We start from the raw sequence: 16,864 nt of genomic DNA, 5'->3' as shown, positions 1-16,864 counted from the left end.
ATGAACTTCTAAGGCAATGAAATGGCGCAGAGCCTTTCTAAATGGAAGGAAATAAAATTGGGCAGAGATACTGGCACTTCATTATTCACCCTGAAGGTCTAGGGCAGCAGTTTTCAAATTTTAACAAAATAGTCCTTTAAAAAAGATGCCATTCACTGCTTTAGCAAAATTAAAAAGTGGTATGATTTTGGTGGAAACTCAGATGGAAGGCCCAGAGCTCTGTCTCCAGTATGTGCAAGGAACCCTGTGACTTCCAAAGAAGGTAGTCTGAAAACTAGTAAGCATCTGTGTATAATTGTGTATAATTATGGCTCTAGGAACCTTTCTTTGGACCTAGGGACAGTGTTTGTAATTCAGTGATTCCCTTAGTATGAAATAAAATCTTGTAAAATTTCTCAATGATTACTTTAGTAACCTTGTGAGTCCCCCCCTATCCTTGGGCCTTCAGATAGGCAGTACAGAGCTGGGCTTGGGGCCCACCTCTGAGGTGGCTAGGAATATCCTGGAGCTTAGCAGGCAGGGCCATGGGCCCCAGTTTCTGGATATGCCATAAGTGGGCAAAATCAAGGTCTGTAAAAATTAATGCTTAACATCAGCTTTAGGCCAGGTGTAGTGGCTCACACCTGTAATCCCAGCACTTTGGGAGGCCGAGGCAGGCAGATCACTTGAGGTCAGGAGTTTGAGGCCAGCCTGGCCAACATGGCGAAACCCAATCTGTACTGAAAATGCAGAAACTGGTCGGGCGTGGTGGCAGGCGCCTGTAATCCCAGCTACTCAGGAGGCTGAGGCAGGAGAATTGCTGGAGCCCAGGAGGCAGAGGTTGCAGTGAACCAAGCAAGATTGCACCACTGCACTCCAGCCTGAGCAACAGACCGAGACTCTGTCTCCAAAAAAAAAAAAAAAAGTCAGTTTTAAAATGATCTGCAGTTAAAAGTTATTGATGAAATTCTTACAAGAGCCTTCTAATCAATGCATGTGCCCTTCCAGTGGCACTCAAGGTCACTTGACTTTACTAGTTCTGAATAGGCCTTGATTAGAGTATGTGCAGGGAGGACCGCCTCCCAATGCTCTTGATGGAGCAGAGCGCAGGTCGCTGCCGCGTACTGTGAAGTTGGCTCACGGGAAGTGCATTGGCAGCTCCACTGCAGCTGCACTCATGGGTTTTTCCACGGGATATACCGGTGTGACTACCTCAAGTGCTTCATCCAGACCCTTGAGAGCTAAGCTCAGGATTCTCTCTGCCCTCTAGGATTCTCTCTGCCCTCTAGGATTGAAAAGCAAGTCAAGGGACAGGAAAACGAAACACTGAAACTTATGTTTGCTTTTAGGTCAGGGTAAAATGGAAGCCAGAGCAGCTCTAAATAAAACGCTTGGGGTGCTTAAAAGGATGCTTTTGTTTTCTAGTAACAAATGTCATTTATCCATAAGTTAATGGATGATGCAAGCCTTTTGTTCTGCCACGGTCCTCCTTTTGGCCAGTCCCTTGTCCGTTAGCACCCCCAGCAGTAGAACATGTTCAGGGAGAAACAGTAACCCGGACCCTGGGTTTCACTGACAGAGATTCTTGTTTGTGGGCCTTCTGTTGATGTGGAGGAGGGGTGTGGATCAAGGTTGAAATTCATTGTGGGCTTCAGTTATAAACACTGTTTCTTTCCCCCAGTGCCTTAGGTAGTGCCGTTATTACAGCATGTGAGCACAGCCTATTCTAGAAGATGAAGCTCACAGACATTCAAAGGTTCTTAGTTTTCATGGCCATGTATGAGGAACACATGGTGGGCAGAGGCAGTCATAAGGTGACCTCCTCTAAAAGTATATCTTTTCTTGTGGATGTCTAGCTCCATTTTAATCAGTATTTTTCCAGCTGTGGATTGTAAAATGAGTTTGGTGGACCACAACTAGCATTTTTATTAGATAAAATAGTGTAAATGTAAATATTAAGGTGTAGTACAATTAATATTGTTTTGTGAAACTCATTTCACTTTTGTGTGTGTCATGGGTGTTTCTTACTGTGGGCTAATGATCAGAATTTTTCATTTGTTTTTTGAGATAAGATCTCACTCTGTTGCCCAGGCTAGAATGTAGTGGCACCATTACAGCTCACTGCAGCCTCAGGCTCAGCCTCTCATGCTCAAGCGATCCTCCCACCTCAGTCTCCCTAGTAGCTGGGACCACAGGAGGGTGCCACTGTGCCTGGCTGATTTAAAAAAAAAATTTTATTCAGATCGGGGGGTCGGCCGGGCACAGTGGATCACGCCTGTAATTCCCAGCACTTTGGGAGACCAAGGCGGGGCGGATCATGAGGTCAAGAGATTGAGACCATCCTGGCTAACACGGTGAAATCCCATCTCTACTAAAAATACAAAAAATTAGCCAGGCTTGGTGGCACGTGCCTGTAGTCCCAGCTACTTAGGAGGCTGAGGCAAGAGAATCACTTGAACAGGGAGGCGGAAGTTGCAGTGAGCTGAGATCATGCCACTGCATTCCAGCCTGGGCAACAGAGCGAGACGCCATCTCAAAAAAAAAAAAAAAGAGAGAGAGATGGGGGAATCTTACTATGTTGCCCAGGCTGATCTCCAACTCCTGGGCTCAAGCAAACCTTCTGCCACGGCCCTCCCAAAGGGCTGGGATTACAGGCGTGAGCCATGGCACTGGACCAGAAATGTTTTAGTAAGCACTAATTTAAATCGTTGTTAACATTTGTCTGTAGCAATATTAAGAACCTTTTTGGCCAGGCGCAGTGGCTAATGCCTGTAACCCCAACACTTTGGGAGGCCGAGGCAGGCAGATCACAAGGTGAGGAGATCGAGACCATCCTGGCTAACACAGCGAAACCCCGTCTGTACTAAAAATACAAAAAATTAGCTGGACGTGGTAGCGGGTGCCCATAGTCCCAGCTACTCAGGTGGCTGAGGCAGGAGAATGGCATGAACCCAGGAGGCGGAGTTTGCAGTGAGCCGAGATTGCACCACTGCACTCCAGCCTGGACGACAGAGTGAGACTCCATCTCAAAAAACAAACCAACCAACCTTTTTAGGGTTACCTTTATATTTTCATCTTGATTTAAATGTGTTTGGCTTAAGTATCTTTACTGTCCAAGACATGTACAGTTTGGTTCCTTAGGATAGTAATTTCTGTCCTTTCAACTTCCTTAAACTGACAGGAGTCAGTTTAGAAGAAAATTTCAAAAGGATCTAGTGCTCTGTTATTTTAAAATAATATTGAAGAGAAAATTAATACCTAACTAGAATTTGAGCGATTTTAAATCTATTTTGATTTTTATGACAGAGAAGTACATTTAGAAATCTCTCTTCCAGCCAGGCGTGGTGGCTTATGCCTGTAATCCTAGCACTTTGGGAGGCCGAGGCGGGCAGATCATGAGGTCAGGAGTTCAAGACCAGCTTGGCCAATATGGTGAAACCCCGTATCTACTAAAAATACAAAAATTAGCTGGGCGTGGTGGCATGCACCTGTAGTCCCAGCTTCTCAGGAGGCTGAGGCAGGAGAATCGCTTGAACCCGGGAGTTGGAGGTTGCAGTGAGCCAAGATAGCGCCATTGCACTCCAGCCTGGGTGACAGAAGAAGACTCTGTCTCAAAAAAAAAAGAAAAGAAAAGAAAAGAAATCTTTCTTCCATGTTCTTCCAATGGAGGTTGGCTATAAAGTTAATTTGAACAAAACATTTATTTTTATTGTATTGTATTTTTTTTGTGATGGAGTCTTGCTCTGTCTCCCAGGCTAGAGTGCAGTGGTGTGATCTTGGCTCACTGCAATCTCCACCTCCCTGGTTCAAGCCGCTCCCTGCCTCAGCCTCCTGAGTAGCTGGGATTACAGGCGCCTGCCACTGTGCCCGACTAATGTTTGTATTTTTAGTAGAAACGGGCTTTCACCATCTTGGCCAGGCTGGTCTTGAACTCCTGACCTCGTGATCCACCCGTCTCGGCCTCCCAAAGTGCCGGGATTACAGGCGTGAGCCATCATGCCCGGCCTATTATTATTATTATTAATTATTATTATTATTATTATTATTATTAAAGCTAGTGCTATTAGAGACTTGCTAGGCAGGCTGTATGGAAAATGATTAAAAAGAAAGGTCTAGCTGATCCCTGGGCTGTATGACTTAAATTCTCAGCCACTTTCAGTTCCTGTTATATTGCCTTGTGGTTCACCCAGCCTCCTGACTTTGCCTTCCCACCAAATCTTTTGCTGGTGTCCTTAGACCAGTGGAGTTGAGGAAATTCCCAAGTTCGCAGATCTTCACACAGGAGTGGATCCAGTATCTACCTAGCCAGACTCCAACATACTCTGGGCTAGGATGGCTGCCGTCTGATATGTTATACATCAGAATTTTTTAATTCTCTTATGTTTTTAAGGCTGTGTAATATGAATTAGTCTATGTATATTGTTTTTATAAATAGACTCAAAAGAACATGGACTGCTTATACTCCATGTGGCTTCATGATACATGAAAAAAATATTGTGAATTGGAAAAAATAAACAACTAGAGTCAACTGTCACAAGTTTCTTAGATTACCAATGTTTGTCTCCACAAAAAATACAAAAATTAGGTCAGGCGCAGTGGCTCATGCCTGTAATCCCAGCACTTTGGGAGGCCGAGGCAAGCCTCACTTGAGGTCAGGAGTTTGAGACCAGCCTGGCCAACGTGGCATCTCTACTAAAAAATAGAAAAATTAGGCCGGGCACGGTGGCTCACGCCTGTAATCCCAACATTTTGGGAGGCCGAGGCAGGTGGATCACCTGAGGTCAGGTGTTCGAGACCAGCCTGGCCAACATGATGAAACCCTGTCTCTACTAAAAATACAAAAATTAGCCGGGCGTGGTGGCAGGCACCTGTAGTCCCAGCTACTTGGGAGGCTGAGGCAGGATAATTGCTTGAACCCAAGAGCGGGAGGTTGCAGTGAGCCAAGATCATCCCACTGCACTCCAGCCTGGGCGACAGAGCGAGACTCTGGCTCAAAAAAAGAAAAAAAAGATTTCCCAGCATTTTTAATCCTATTACAGAAATTCTTTCAAATGATTACCTCACCTTTTCTTTATTTTTTTCCCCTGCCTGGAAACTGCCATATCTCACCTTCTCTAATTTTGGTTTGTCAAAGTTATATACAGATAATTGGGGGGAAAAATATTATGTTGGTCCCAAAGAGCACACCACATTACCTTTGTGAAATGAATCTGATTTCTCTTTGCTCTTTCAGATTAACAACATGAAGACCAAGTTTAAAGAAACAATTGAGAAGTGTGATAATCTAGAGCACAAACTAAATGATCTCCTAAAAGAAAAGCAGTCTGTGGAAAGAAAGTAGGTATAATCGGTCTATTCTGTTTTAACAGGCTCTATAAACAGACAGTTTCTTTCATTCCTATGGAAACACCCTCATTTTCAAATATATGTATCACCAGGTTTTCAGGAGTCTCCCTATATATGGAACAGGCTTCTCGTTTATTAAAAAATGCAGGGTTTCATACCAGATGGATGCCATGTGGAATGCAGTGCTCTCTTCTGATGTCTGTGCACTTGCAGTGTGTGCAGATATCTTCCATTTTTGCCTGTGGAAAGCAATTTTCTTCCATCCAGAGCCTTCGGCTTCTTTGAGCCATTGTGGCTGAGAACTGGCAGTTAGGAATGAGACTGTGTCTAAGCTGGAGATGTTCTATGCTGTGGCCTTGGGCAGGAGTTAAAGGCAAGAGAGGTTGAATATGGAGCAAAAAACTCATGAACAGCATGGCGATAACATTCCTTATTTACTGTTATTTGGGAAGATAGTTGCTACTGATTGAAATTACCAGCCAGGCATGGTGGCTTACACCTGTAATCCCAGCACTTTGGGAGGCTGAGGCAGGCAGGTTGCTTGAGCCCAGGAATTCAAGACCAGCCTGGACAACATGGTAAAACCCCATCTCCACTAAAAATACAAAAATGAGCTGGGCATGGTGGCGCATACCTGTAGTCCCTGCTATTCAGGAGGCTGAAGTAGGAGGATCACATGAGTCTGGGAGGCAGAAGCTGCAGTGAGCCAACATCTCACCACTGCACTGCAGCCTGGGCAACAGCGAGACCCTGTCTCAACAAAAATAAAATTTTGTTAAGCTATTGTAAAAACAACACTACAAAATTAATAGAAGTAAAAATTAAAAATTACCCTATACTTTCAGCACCCTAACAAATTGAACAACTGTGTTAAAGAATACAAAGTAAAAACCGGACGGGTTTTTTTTTTTTTTTTTTTTTTTGGAGACAGGGTCTTTCCCTGTCACCCAGGCTGGAGTACAGTGGCACAACCTTAGCTCACTACATCTTTTTTTTTTTTTTCTTTTTTTTCTTGAAACGGAGTCTTGCTCTGTTGCCCAGGCTGGAGTGCAGTGGCGCGATCTCGGCTCACTGCAAGCTCCGCCTCCCGGGTTCACGCCATTCTCCTGCCTCAGCCTCCCGATAGCTGGGACTACAGGTGCCTGCCACCATGCCCAGCTAATTTTTTTGTATTTTTAGTAGAGATGGGGTTTCACCGTGTTAGCCAGATGGTCTCGATCTCCTGACCTCATGATCCACCCGCTTTGGCCTCCCAAAGTACTTGGATTACAGGCGTGAGCCACCGTGCCCAGCCCATCTTTATTTTTAGACAGAGTCTTGCTCTGTCGCCAGGCTGGAGTGCAGTGGCGCAATAGGCTGGAGTACAGTGGAGCGATCTCAGTTCACTGCAACCTCCGCCTCCCGGATTCAAGTGATTCTCCTGCCTCAGCCTCCCGAGTAGCTAGGACTACAGGAGCACACCACTACACCCAGCTAATTTTTGTATTTTTAGTAGAGACGGGGTTTCACCATGTTGGCCAGGATGGTCTCGATCTCTTGACCTCATGATCCACCCTCCTCAGCCTCCCAAAGTGCTGGGATTACAGGCGTGAGCCACTGTGTTTGGCCAGCTCACTACATCTTCCACCTCCCTAGGCTCAGGTGATCCTCCCACCTCAGCCTCCCAAGTAACTGGACTACAGCTGTGCACCACCACCCCTGGCTAATTTTTTTTTCTTTTTTTCTTTTTTTTTTTGAGACAGAGTTTCGCTCTTGTTGCCCAGGCTGCAATGGTGTGATCTCGGCTCACTGCAACCTCTGCCTCCGGGGTTCAAGCAATTCTCCTGCCTCAGCCTCCCAAGTAGCTGGAATTACAGGCATGCACCACCATGCCTGGCTAATTTTGTATTTTTAGTAGAAACAGGGTTTCTCCATGTTGGTCAGTCTGGTCTCAAACTCCCGACCTCAGGTGATCTGCCCGCTAAAGTGCTGGGATTACAGGCGTGAGCCACCGTGCTTGGCCTCTGGCTAATTTTTTGCAGAGACTGTTTTACCATTACAGGCATGGGCCACCACACCCTGCAAAAACTGGAAGTTCTTTTTCACCCTCTAGATCCTGCTATCTAGTGTTAACCATTATTAACCAGTACCAGTGAATATTTCTTCTTCTAGATGTTTAGCTCTGCCCACATAAATATCTCACATGCATAATCTTTTCTCTGCAAAAATAGAATCTAGGTATTCTTTTTGATAAAATATGTTTTTGGATTTTTTTTCATACCAGCACATCTAAATCTATCCTGATCTTTATAACATCTGCATGCTGTTTAATTGTATGGATGTACTATAATGATTTCTGTTGTGGTGGTTGTTGTTGAAATAAGGTCTTGCTGTGTTGCCTAGGCCAGGGTACAGTGGCGTAATCATAGCTCACTGCAACCTCCAGCTACTGGGCTCAAGTGGTCCTCCTAGTCTGAGCTTCCTGAGTAGCTAGGACTACAGGTGTGTGCCACCATGTCTGCCCAATTTAAAATTTTTTTGTAGAGACGGGGTCTTGCCATATTGCCCAGGCTGGTTTTGAACTCTTAGCCTCAAGTGATCCTCCTCCTTGATCCTGTCTTGGCCTCCGAAAATGCTAGGATTATAGGCATGAGCCCTGCACCTGGCCTGCCATAATAATTTTGACCAGGTTCCTATTGATTGTGTCAAGTTGTGTCAAATCTCACACTACTATAAGCAATACTGTAATGAGCATCTTTCTCCATGTCTCTTTTTGCCTAATCCTGAGTATATCTATTCTGTGGTATAAATTCCTAGAAGTAAAATAGCTGTGTCAAAGGGCATGCAAATTTTTTGTTTTTATTTATTTATTTATTTATTTTTGAGACGGAATCTTGCTCTGTCACACAGGCTGGAGTGCAGTGGCACGATCTCGGCTCACTGCAACCTCCGCCTCTAGGGTTCAAGCAGTTCTCCTGCCTCACCCTCCCGAGTAGCTGGGATTACAGGCACACGCTACCACACCCGGCTAATTTTTGTATTTTTAGTAGAAATGGAGCTTCACCATGTTGGCCAGGCTGATGTTGAACTCCTGATCTCGTGATCCACCCTCCTCGGCCTCCCAAAGTGCTGGGATAACAGGCGTGAGCCACCGTGCCTGGCCCAAATTTTTTGTTTTTATAGATATTGCCAAGTTGTCTTCGAAAGAGTTTATACCAGTTCATGCTCCAGTGCTAGTGTGTAAGTGCCGCTTTTCTCATGTCTCAGCTCTTGGGTGTTCTGATGCATAAAAATAGTATCTCAAATAGTGGGGTTTTTTTGTTCGTGGTTTTTGTGTGTGAGTGTTTTTGGTTTTTGTTGTTGTTTTTTTGAGACAGGGTCTTACTCTGTCAGACAGGCTGGAGTGCAGTGATGCAATCACAGCCCACTGCAGGCTCAAATTCCTGGGCTCAAGCAGTCCTCTGCCTCAGCCTCCCAAGTAGCTGGGTCTACAAGTGCACATCACCACACCCAGCTAGTTTTTTAATTTTTCTTTTGTATAGACGGTGTCTCGCTATGTTGACCGGGCTGATTTCAAAGTGACCCTCCCACTTTTGCCTCCCATAGTGCTGGGATTACAGACATGAGCCACTCTGCTGGGTCTCAGATGGTATGGGTTGTTTGTTTGAGACAAGGTCTCGTTCTGTCACTCAGGCTGGAGTGCAGTAGCATGAACACAGCTCACTGCAGCCTTGACCTGCTGGGATCAAGCAATCCTCCAGCTTCAGCCTCCTGTAAATCTGGGACCACAGGTGCACGCCACTGCACCTGGCTAAGTTTTTTGATTTTGTGTAGAGACAGGGTCTTACTTTGTTGCCCAGGCTGGTCTTGAACTCATTTCCTGTTTCATTTACTGAAGCGATCCTCTCGCCTCAGCCTCCCAGAGTGCTGGGATTCCAAGCATGAGCCAATGCACCTGGCCTCAAATGGTGGTTTCATTTGCAATTCTTTACTTATGAGTAAGACTGGACATCAAGAATAGGGCACTCCCAAGTCTAAAGCCCTTTGGTTAGAATAAGTGCCCTTTTTTTCCCCTTCAGCAAATGCAATGAAGTCAGAGTACTTGACTCTCCAAGAATGCCACTTTTCCTCATAACTTCCTTATCACAGCTATCATCTCGAAGGCACCTATTTAACCACTGACTGCAAAACAAAGAAGCAGTAGAATTTTTACCGTCAGTCACAGAATAGTTTCTGCTACTGAAAACTTTCTGATGCTTAAAAAAAAGTGTCTTAAAAGTACATTTGTGGGCTGGACGCTGTGGCTCACACCTGTAATCCCAGCACTTTGGGAGGCCAAGGTGGGTGGATCACAAGGTCAGGAGTTCCAGACCAGCCTGGCCAAGATGGTGAAACCCCGTCACTACTAAAAATACAAAAATTAGCTGGGCACAGTGGCAGGCACCTGTAATCCCAGCTACTTAGGAGGCTGAGGCAGGAGAATCGCTTGAACCCAAGCGGCAGAGGTTGCAGTGAGCCAAGATCACGCCACTGCATTCCAGCCTGGGCAACAGAGTGAGACTCCATCTCAATAAATAAATAAATAAATAATACACTTGTGGACTGGCGCAGTGCCTCATGCCTGTAATCCCAGTACTTTGGAAGGCCGAGGCAGGTGGATCACCTGGGGTTGGGAGTTCAAGACCAGCCTGGCCAACATGCCGAACCCCAATATCTACTCAAAATACAAAAATTAGCCAGGCATAGTGGCAGGTGCCTGTAATCCCAGCTACTTGGGAGGCTGAGGCAGGAGAATCGCTTGAACCCAGGAGATGGAGGTTACAGTGAGCTGAGATCGTGCCATTGCATTCCAGCCTGGGCAACAAGAGCAAAACTCCGTCTCAAAAAAAAATACACTTGTGTTAAGTAGAGCAAAATTCTTGCTTTGCATAGCTGATTGTGATGGCAGAAAACCATTCTCCCTCACCATGGGAGAAAGGGGTCTGTCCTAAAGGGATTCTGAGGTCATGGTTTCTCTGTTCAATCCCAGAGCAGAAAGGGGACTGTGTCAGCAAATGAAAAATGTGCTTTTGTCTTCCTTTGTTTTTCAAAAGGTGCACTCAGCTAAACACAAAAGTGGCCAAACTCACCAACGAGCTCAAAGAGGAGCAGGAAATGAACAAGTGTTTGCGAGCCAACCAAGTCCTCCTGCAGAACAAGCTAAAAGAGGAGGAGAGGGTGCTGAAGGAGACCTGTGACCAAAAAGATCTGCAGATCACCGAGATCCAGGAGCAGCTGCGTGACGTCATGTTCTACCTGGAGACACAGCAGAAGATCAACCATCTGCCTGCCGAGACCCGGCAGGAAATCCAGGAGGGACAGATCAACATCGCCATGGCCTCAGCCTCGAGCCCTGCCTCTTCGGGGGGCAGTGGGAAGTTGCCCTCCAGGAAGGGCCGCAGCAAGAGGGGCAAGTGACCTTCAGAGCAACAGACATCCCTGAGACTGTTCTCCCTGACACTGTGAGAGTGTGCTGGGACCTTCAGCTAAATGTGAGGGTGGGCCCTAATAAGTACAAGTGAGGATCAAGCCACAGTTGTTTGGCTCTTTCATTTGCTAGTGTGTGATGTAGTGAATGTAAAGGGTGCTGACTGGAGAGCTGATAGAAAGGCGCTGCATTCGAAAAGGTCTTAGGAGTTCACTAACCTCACATTCTAATGACCATTTTGCCTTCCTGCTTGGTAGAAGCCCCAACTCTGCTGTGCATTTTTCCATTGTATTTATGGAGTTGGCGTATTTGACATTCAGTTCTGGGGTAGGTTTAAGATGTTAAGTTATTTCTTGTAACCTCAAAGGTAAGGTTATCTAGCACTAAAGCACCAGACCTCTCTGAGGTCATAACAGCTGCTTTAAAGAGAGGTTTTCATTGGCTATTAAGGAGTTATGAAAATTCCCTAGCAATAGTGTCATATCATTATCATCTCCCCCTTCCTTTGGGGAGTGGAAGAATTGCTTGAATGTTATCTGAAAAGAGGCCTGGTAGTAAACCAGGCCCTGGCTCTTTACCAGCAGTCATCTCTTCTTGCTCTGGGGCCAGCCAGGAAAAACAAACAACCCGGGGCACATTGGGTAGACTCAGTGTAGGAAAAATGGTGGCAGCTCCACTGTTTATTTTTGGTGACTTCATACGTCATTATGAACCGCAATTAAGGAGGAGGCTTAATGGCTGTTCCCAAACTCAAATCTCAGAGTGGGTATCCTAGCATCTAGCAAGACTAAGTGGGGAGATTTCTCATCCGTGTGAAAATGTAGAGTGAGGCCTCTGACTAGCTAATTGTGTATTTTGTTGGGTTTAGTATTTTCTAAATGTTTACAAAATATTGGGCTGCATGTTCAGGTTGCAGCTAGAGGGAGCTTGGGCAGATTTTCAATTACACTTTCAAGATATAACCAAAAGCTGTTTCTAAATCCTAAAATTAGAATTTCAACAGAGCCCCCTTTAGAACAGTCATATAACGCTTGTGTGGGCCAACAGAGGGGCTGTGTACTCTCTCTGGAACCATAAATGTCAAATAATTCATAACCTGCAGTAATTGAGCAAACTTAAAATAAGACCTGTGTTGGAATTTAGTTTCTTGAAGAGGTAGAGGGATAGGTTAGTAAGATGTATTGTTAAACAGGAGATTTTAGTTTTTGCTTTATAATTAGCCACAGGTTTTCAAATGATCACATTTCAGAATAGGTTTTTAGCCTGTAATTAGGCCTCATCCCCTTTGACCTAAATGTCTTACATGTTACTTGTTAGCACATCAACTGTATCACTAATCACCATCTGTTTTTGTGGGATGTGCTGCAGCATTTCCCAAAAAACTTTACATGTAATGTTGCAAAATGAATGTACTCAGACATTCTTAATTTTTACTTAGGGCAGACCAACTCTTTGAGTCTCTCTTGGACTTATATATACAGATATCTTAAGAGTGGGAATGTAAAGCATAACCTAATTCTCTTTCCTATAGAGATTCTATTTTATTTAAAATCTATTTTTACACTAGTTAGAATCCTGCTGTTTTGGCCAAGTACTTGTCTTGCATGTCTGACCTTGCAGAAGCTGGGGTGGATCATAGCATACTAATGAAGAGAATTAGAAGTAGTTTACAAAGCTCGCTCACTCCTCATTTCTCTGTGATCCCTTCTATCCAGTGGCCCCACCACCACCTGGGAAAACAGATTTTTCAGCACAGGTGGGATAAATGCTCTGAAAGGCTGTGCCCAGAGGAATGAGCAAATAGGCAAGTGTTTCCAAACTACTTGGAGGTTTAAAAAAAATATGTCCCAGAAAAAAAAAAAATCTTACCAAGATACGTAAAGAAAAAAAAAAAATTTTTTTTTTTAAACAGTCAAAGAGTCATGTTTGAATTTCACAAAATCACATCAGACAGAAGTTGTTTTCTTCAGGAGGGAAATGAACCACTTAATATACCCATACTACCTTGAACAATGAAATTGAATTAAAATAGCCAAACTTTGAAATTATTCTGCCCCGTGTGAAATGTGTGTCTCTGACTGACATTTGCTTGGGAGCATGTCTCTAATAATCTAAGAAAGTGTTGGCTGGGCACAGTGGCTCAGCGCCTGTAATCCCAGCACTTTGGGAGGCCGAGACGGGCGGATCATGAGGTCAGGAGATCGAGACCATCCTGGCTAACATGGTGAAACTCCATCCCCACTAAAAATACAAAAAAAAAAATTAGCTGGGCATGGTGGCAGGCACCTGTAGTTTCAGCTACTTGGGAGGCTGAGGCAGGAGAATGGCATGAACCCGGGAGGCAGAGCTTGCAGTGAGCCGAGATTGCACCACTGCACTTCAGCCTGGGTGACAGAGCGAGACTCCATCTCAAAAAAAAAAAAAAAAAAGTGGCCTTGATTTAAAAAGCAACGTAAAAATCAGCCCCTTGGTTGGGTGCGGTGGCTCACATCTGTAATCCCACCACTTTGGGAGGCTGAGGTGGGAGGAATGCTTGAGGTCAGGAGTTCAAGACCAGCCTGGGCAACATGGCCAGACCCAATCTCTACCAAAAAAAAATAATAATAATAAAAGTTTTTGATTAGCCGGGCATGGTCTTGCACACCTGTAGTCCCAGCTATTTGGGAGGCTGAGGTGGGAGGATCGCTTGAACCCAGGAGTTTGAGACTGCAGTGAGCTGTGATTATACCACTGTACTCCAGCCTGGGCAACAGACCTTGTCTCAAAAAAAAAAAAAAACCCTCAATAATATAGTGAGCATCTAGATTATTCATCTTTCCACTCCCTTCTTCCAGGTTCCCAAACTAGTGAAAAGTAGCTGAACTGGGCAAGGGAAGTCCTAGGCACACAACTCTTGCAAACTAAAAGCACATTTTTTTATTTATTATTTTTTTTGAGACAGTCTTGTTCTGTCTCCCAGGCTGGAGTGCAGTGGCTCCACCTTGGCTCACTGCAACCTCCACCCGCTGGGTTCAAGCAATTCTCCTGCCTCAGCCTCCTGAGTAGCTGCGCTTATAGCACGTGCCACCAAGCCCAGCTAATTTTTTTGTATTTCTAGTAGAGATGGGGTTTTGTCATGTTGGCGAGGCTGGTCTCGAACTCTTGACCTCAAGTGATCCACCCACCTCAGCCTCCCAAAGTGCTGGGATTACAGTTGTGAGTCACCGCACCCAGCCACTAAAAGCAATTTTTACACCTGAGACTATTTCCCATGCCCTACACTAAGCTGAGATTGTTTTGGCGGGGGGGGTTGTTCTTGGTGGGAAACCGTCATAAATGTGACTTGCTAGAATATATTGATCAATATATAAACACTGAAGCAACTACCCACTCTCTGCTTGCATGGCAAAGTTGTCCTCCTCAAAAGGGCTGAGAAACTGATTTCCACAGCCAGCTAGTAGAGTGTGGAGAACTTGGCAAATCACGAATGAACAACCTTCTGTCATCGTTTAGAAACCCCTCTCCTAGTACAGTCAGGCTCCACAAGCTACAAATACCATCCATGAGATTTGGCTGCCATGCATGATGCCACGTTGCTTGGGCTGGTGGCATATTTTGGCTTGTGCGATGCCATGGGCTTATCTAAAAAAGGAAAAAGTCACTCTTATTTTCTCCAGGATAAAGCTGAATTAACTGCTGCATAGTGACTCTGCTGCATCACTTCTCTTGGCAGCAGAAGGGAAATTAAAAGTCTCTTAAGAATCAGCTGCACCTTAACAGTGCTGGGGGTCCTTTAAACTACCCAGAGACCAGGCTGTCACCTTAATCGAGTTTAGGAAGCCACCGAGTATTCTGTGGCAGACCTTTTCTGTTGGCCAGTCCTTTTCATGCTTCCCTGTGAAAATTCTTGAAATAGAGACCCAGAATACCTATAAAATGGTTGCACCAACAGATGCAGCTTTTTTTTTTTTTTTTTTTTTTTTTTGAGACAGAGCCTCACTCTATTGCCCAGGCTGGAGTGCAGTGGCGTGATCTCAGCTCACTGCAACCTCCGCCTCCTGGGTTCAAGCAATCCTCATGCCTCAGCATCCCAAGTAGCTGGGATTACAGGCACACACCACCATGCCTGGCTAATTTTTGTATTTTTTGTAGAGATGGGGTTTTGCCGTGTTGGCCAGGCTGGTCTCGAACTCCTGACCTCAAGTGATCCACCTACTCGGCCTCCCAAAGTACTGGGATTATAGGCATGAGCCACTGTGCTCAGCCATTTTTTGTATTTTTTGTATTTTGTATTTTGGTAGAGATGGGCTTTTGCCATGTTGGCCAGGCTGGTCTCAAACTCTTGGCCTCTAGTGATCTGCCTGCCTCGGCCTCCCAAAGTGCTGGGATTACAGGTGTGAGCCACTGCGCCTGGCCCAGATATAGCTTTGACAGTAAAGAGTGAAGCAGTAAGAGGGAGAAAAGCCTGTCCTTTAGGAACCCCAAGTTTTATCCTAGAGCCAAGGCCAAGTGTCTGCTTCTCCTCTGCAAGGTGAAGTTGATTTTGCACCTCCCACCCTCACCCACTGGCCTCCCCCAAACCCTGTTCTGTAGTCTCCCTGGAGCAAGTGAAAAGCATTATTTGCATTTGGGTATTAGTGAACTTCAGGGAAGTTACATAAGGCTTTTAATTTTTACTGGAGTGGGGGCTGGCCTCTTTATCCTGATTAATTGCCATAATCAACAACTTCTTTCTTTCTTTCTTTCTTTCTTTTTTTGAGATGGAGTCTCGCTCTGTCCCCCAGGCTGGAGTGCAGTGGCACCATCTCAGCTCACTGCAACCTCTGCCTCCTGGGTTCAAGTGATTCTCGTGTCTCAGCCTCCTGAGTAGCTGAGATTATAGGTGCATACTACATGCCCGGCTAATTTTTGTATTTTTAGTAGAGATGGGGTTTCGCCCTGTTGGCCAGGCTGGTCTCAAACTCTTGACCTCAAGTGATCTGCCTGCTTCGGCCTCCCAAAGTGCTGGGATTACAGGCGTGAGCCACCACGCCTGGCCATCTTTTCATGTTTTAGTGATAACCTTTCTTTACCTTGTATTCCTGAAACTCACATGTTCACAGACATTTACGACCATAGGGTCTATCAGACATTAATTTGGAAACTTGTACTTCCAGAAGCCAAAACAATTTCAGAATTATTGTAGCTAGTATGCTTTTCATGAACATTGAGTAGTCTCTCCCTATAATTCTGGAAGCTTAGGAGGACATGAAAGAAAGGGGTTCTGCAGTTGGTTCTTAATCTGGATTTTGCATTCTTGCTGCATGAAAGGAAGAAATGAACAATCTTGTTTTGTACAAGATGGTTGCCGTCTTTGGGGCCTAATGTTGAATTGCTTCGAGTGAAAAACTCACTGGAATCATCTGGAAAATGTGGTTTTGGTACTTGGCACGGAGCTGCACTGGTGCAGATAACATTTGTTACTCTAAGGCTAATTACCACACTTACTAAGTGAACTGAAGCAGCTTTGTTTCTTTTCAGACCTTGTTCTAAATCCCCTGACCCAAGACTCCTTTCCGATCCAGCTCAAGATGGCCTTGAAACAAATGCAGGGAGGTTTGTCCAGGAGGGGAAGTCCAAGAGTGAAATTACATGCAAGATCCCAGAACATGAACGTGTACAGCACTCAGGATAAATCTGGGTGGTTTTTTTTGTTTGTTTTGGTTTTTTTTTGAGACCAAGTCTTGCCCTGTCACCCAGGCTGGAGTGCAGTGCAGTGGCTGGATCTCGGCTCATTGCAACCTCCGCCTCCTGGGTTCAAGCGATTCTCCTGCCTCAGCCTCCCAAGTAGCTGGGATTACAGGTCCCCACCATCACACCTAGCTAATTTTTGTGTTTTCAGTAGAGACGGGGTTTCATTATGTTGGCCAGGCTGGTCTCGAACTCCTGACCTCAAGTGATCCACCCACCTTGCCCTCCCAAAGTGCTGGGATTACAAGCGTGAGCCACCACGCCCAGCCTGGGTGTTGTATTTTCAAAAGATAAAAGCAGGCCAGGCATGGTGTCTCACGACTGTAATCCCAGCATTTTGGGAGACCGAGGCAGGAGGATCACCTGAGGTTGGGAGTTTGAGAC

General features: G+C 45.3%; 1 protein-coding gene across 3 annotated transcripts in view; it reads left to right on the top strand.

Annotated features, from left to right (window-relative positions):
• Positions 1 to 12,819, top strand: part of BRAP (BRCA1 associated protein) — a 43,549-nt gene extending 30,730 nt beyond the window's left edge. For 2 of the 3 annotated variants that reach the window (XM_016922613.4, XM_016922612.4), the window contains 2 exons: positions 5,213 to 5,316; positions 10,398 to 12,819. In XM_016922613.4, coding sequence (XP_016778102.1) covers positions 5,213 to 5,316; positions 10,398 to 10,761 — 468 coding nt within the window. In that variant the 3' untranslated portion in view covers positions 10,762 to 12,819. The remainder of the gene's footprint in view (positions 1 to 5,212; positions 5,317 to 10,397) is intronic. The other variant, NM_001246552.1, reaches the window with a different exon arrangement.
• The last annotated feature ends 4,045 nt before the right edge of the window (positions 12,820 to 16,864 follow it).

Source organism: Pan troglodytes, chromosome 10 (assembly GCF_028858775.2).
Source record: "Pan troglodytes isolate AG18354 chromosome 10, NHGRI_mPanTro3-v2.0_pri, whole genome shotgun sequence".
Classification (NCBI taxonomy): domain Eukaryota; kingdom Metazoa; phylum Chordata; class Mammalia; order Primates; family Hominidae; genus Pan; species Pan troglodytes.
This window is presented reverse-complemented; position numbering and strand designations above follow the sequence as displayed.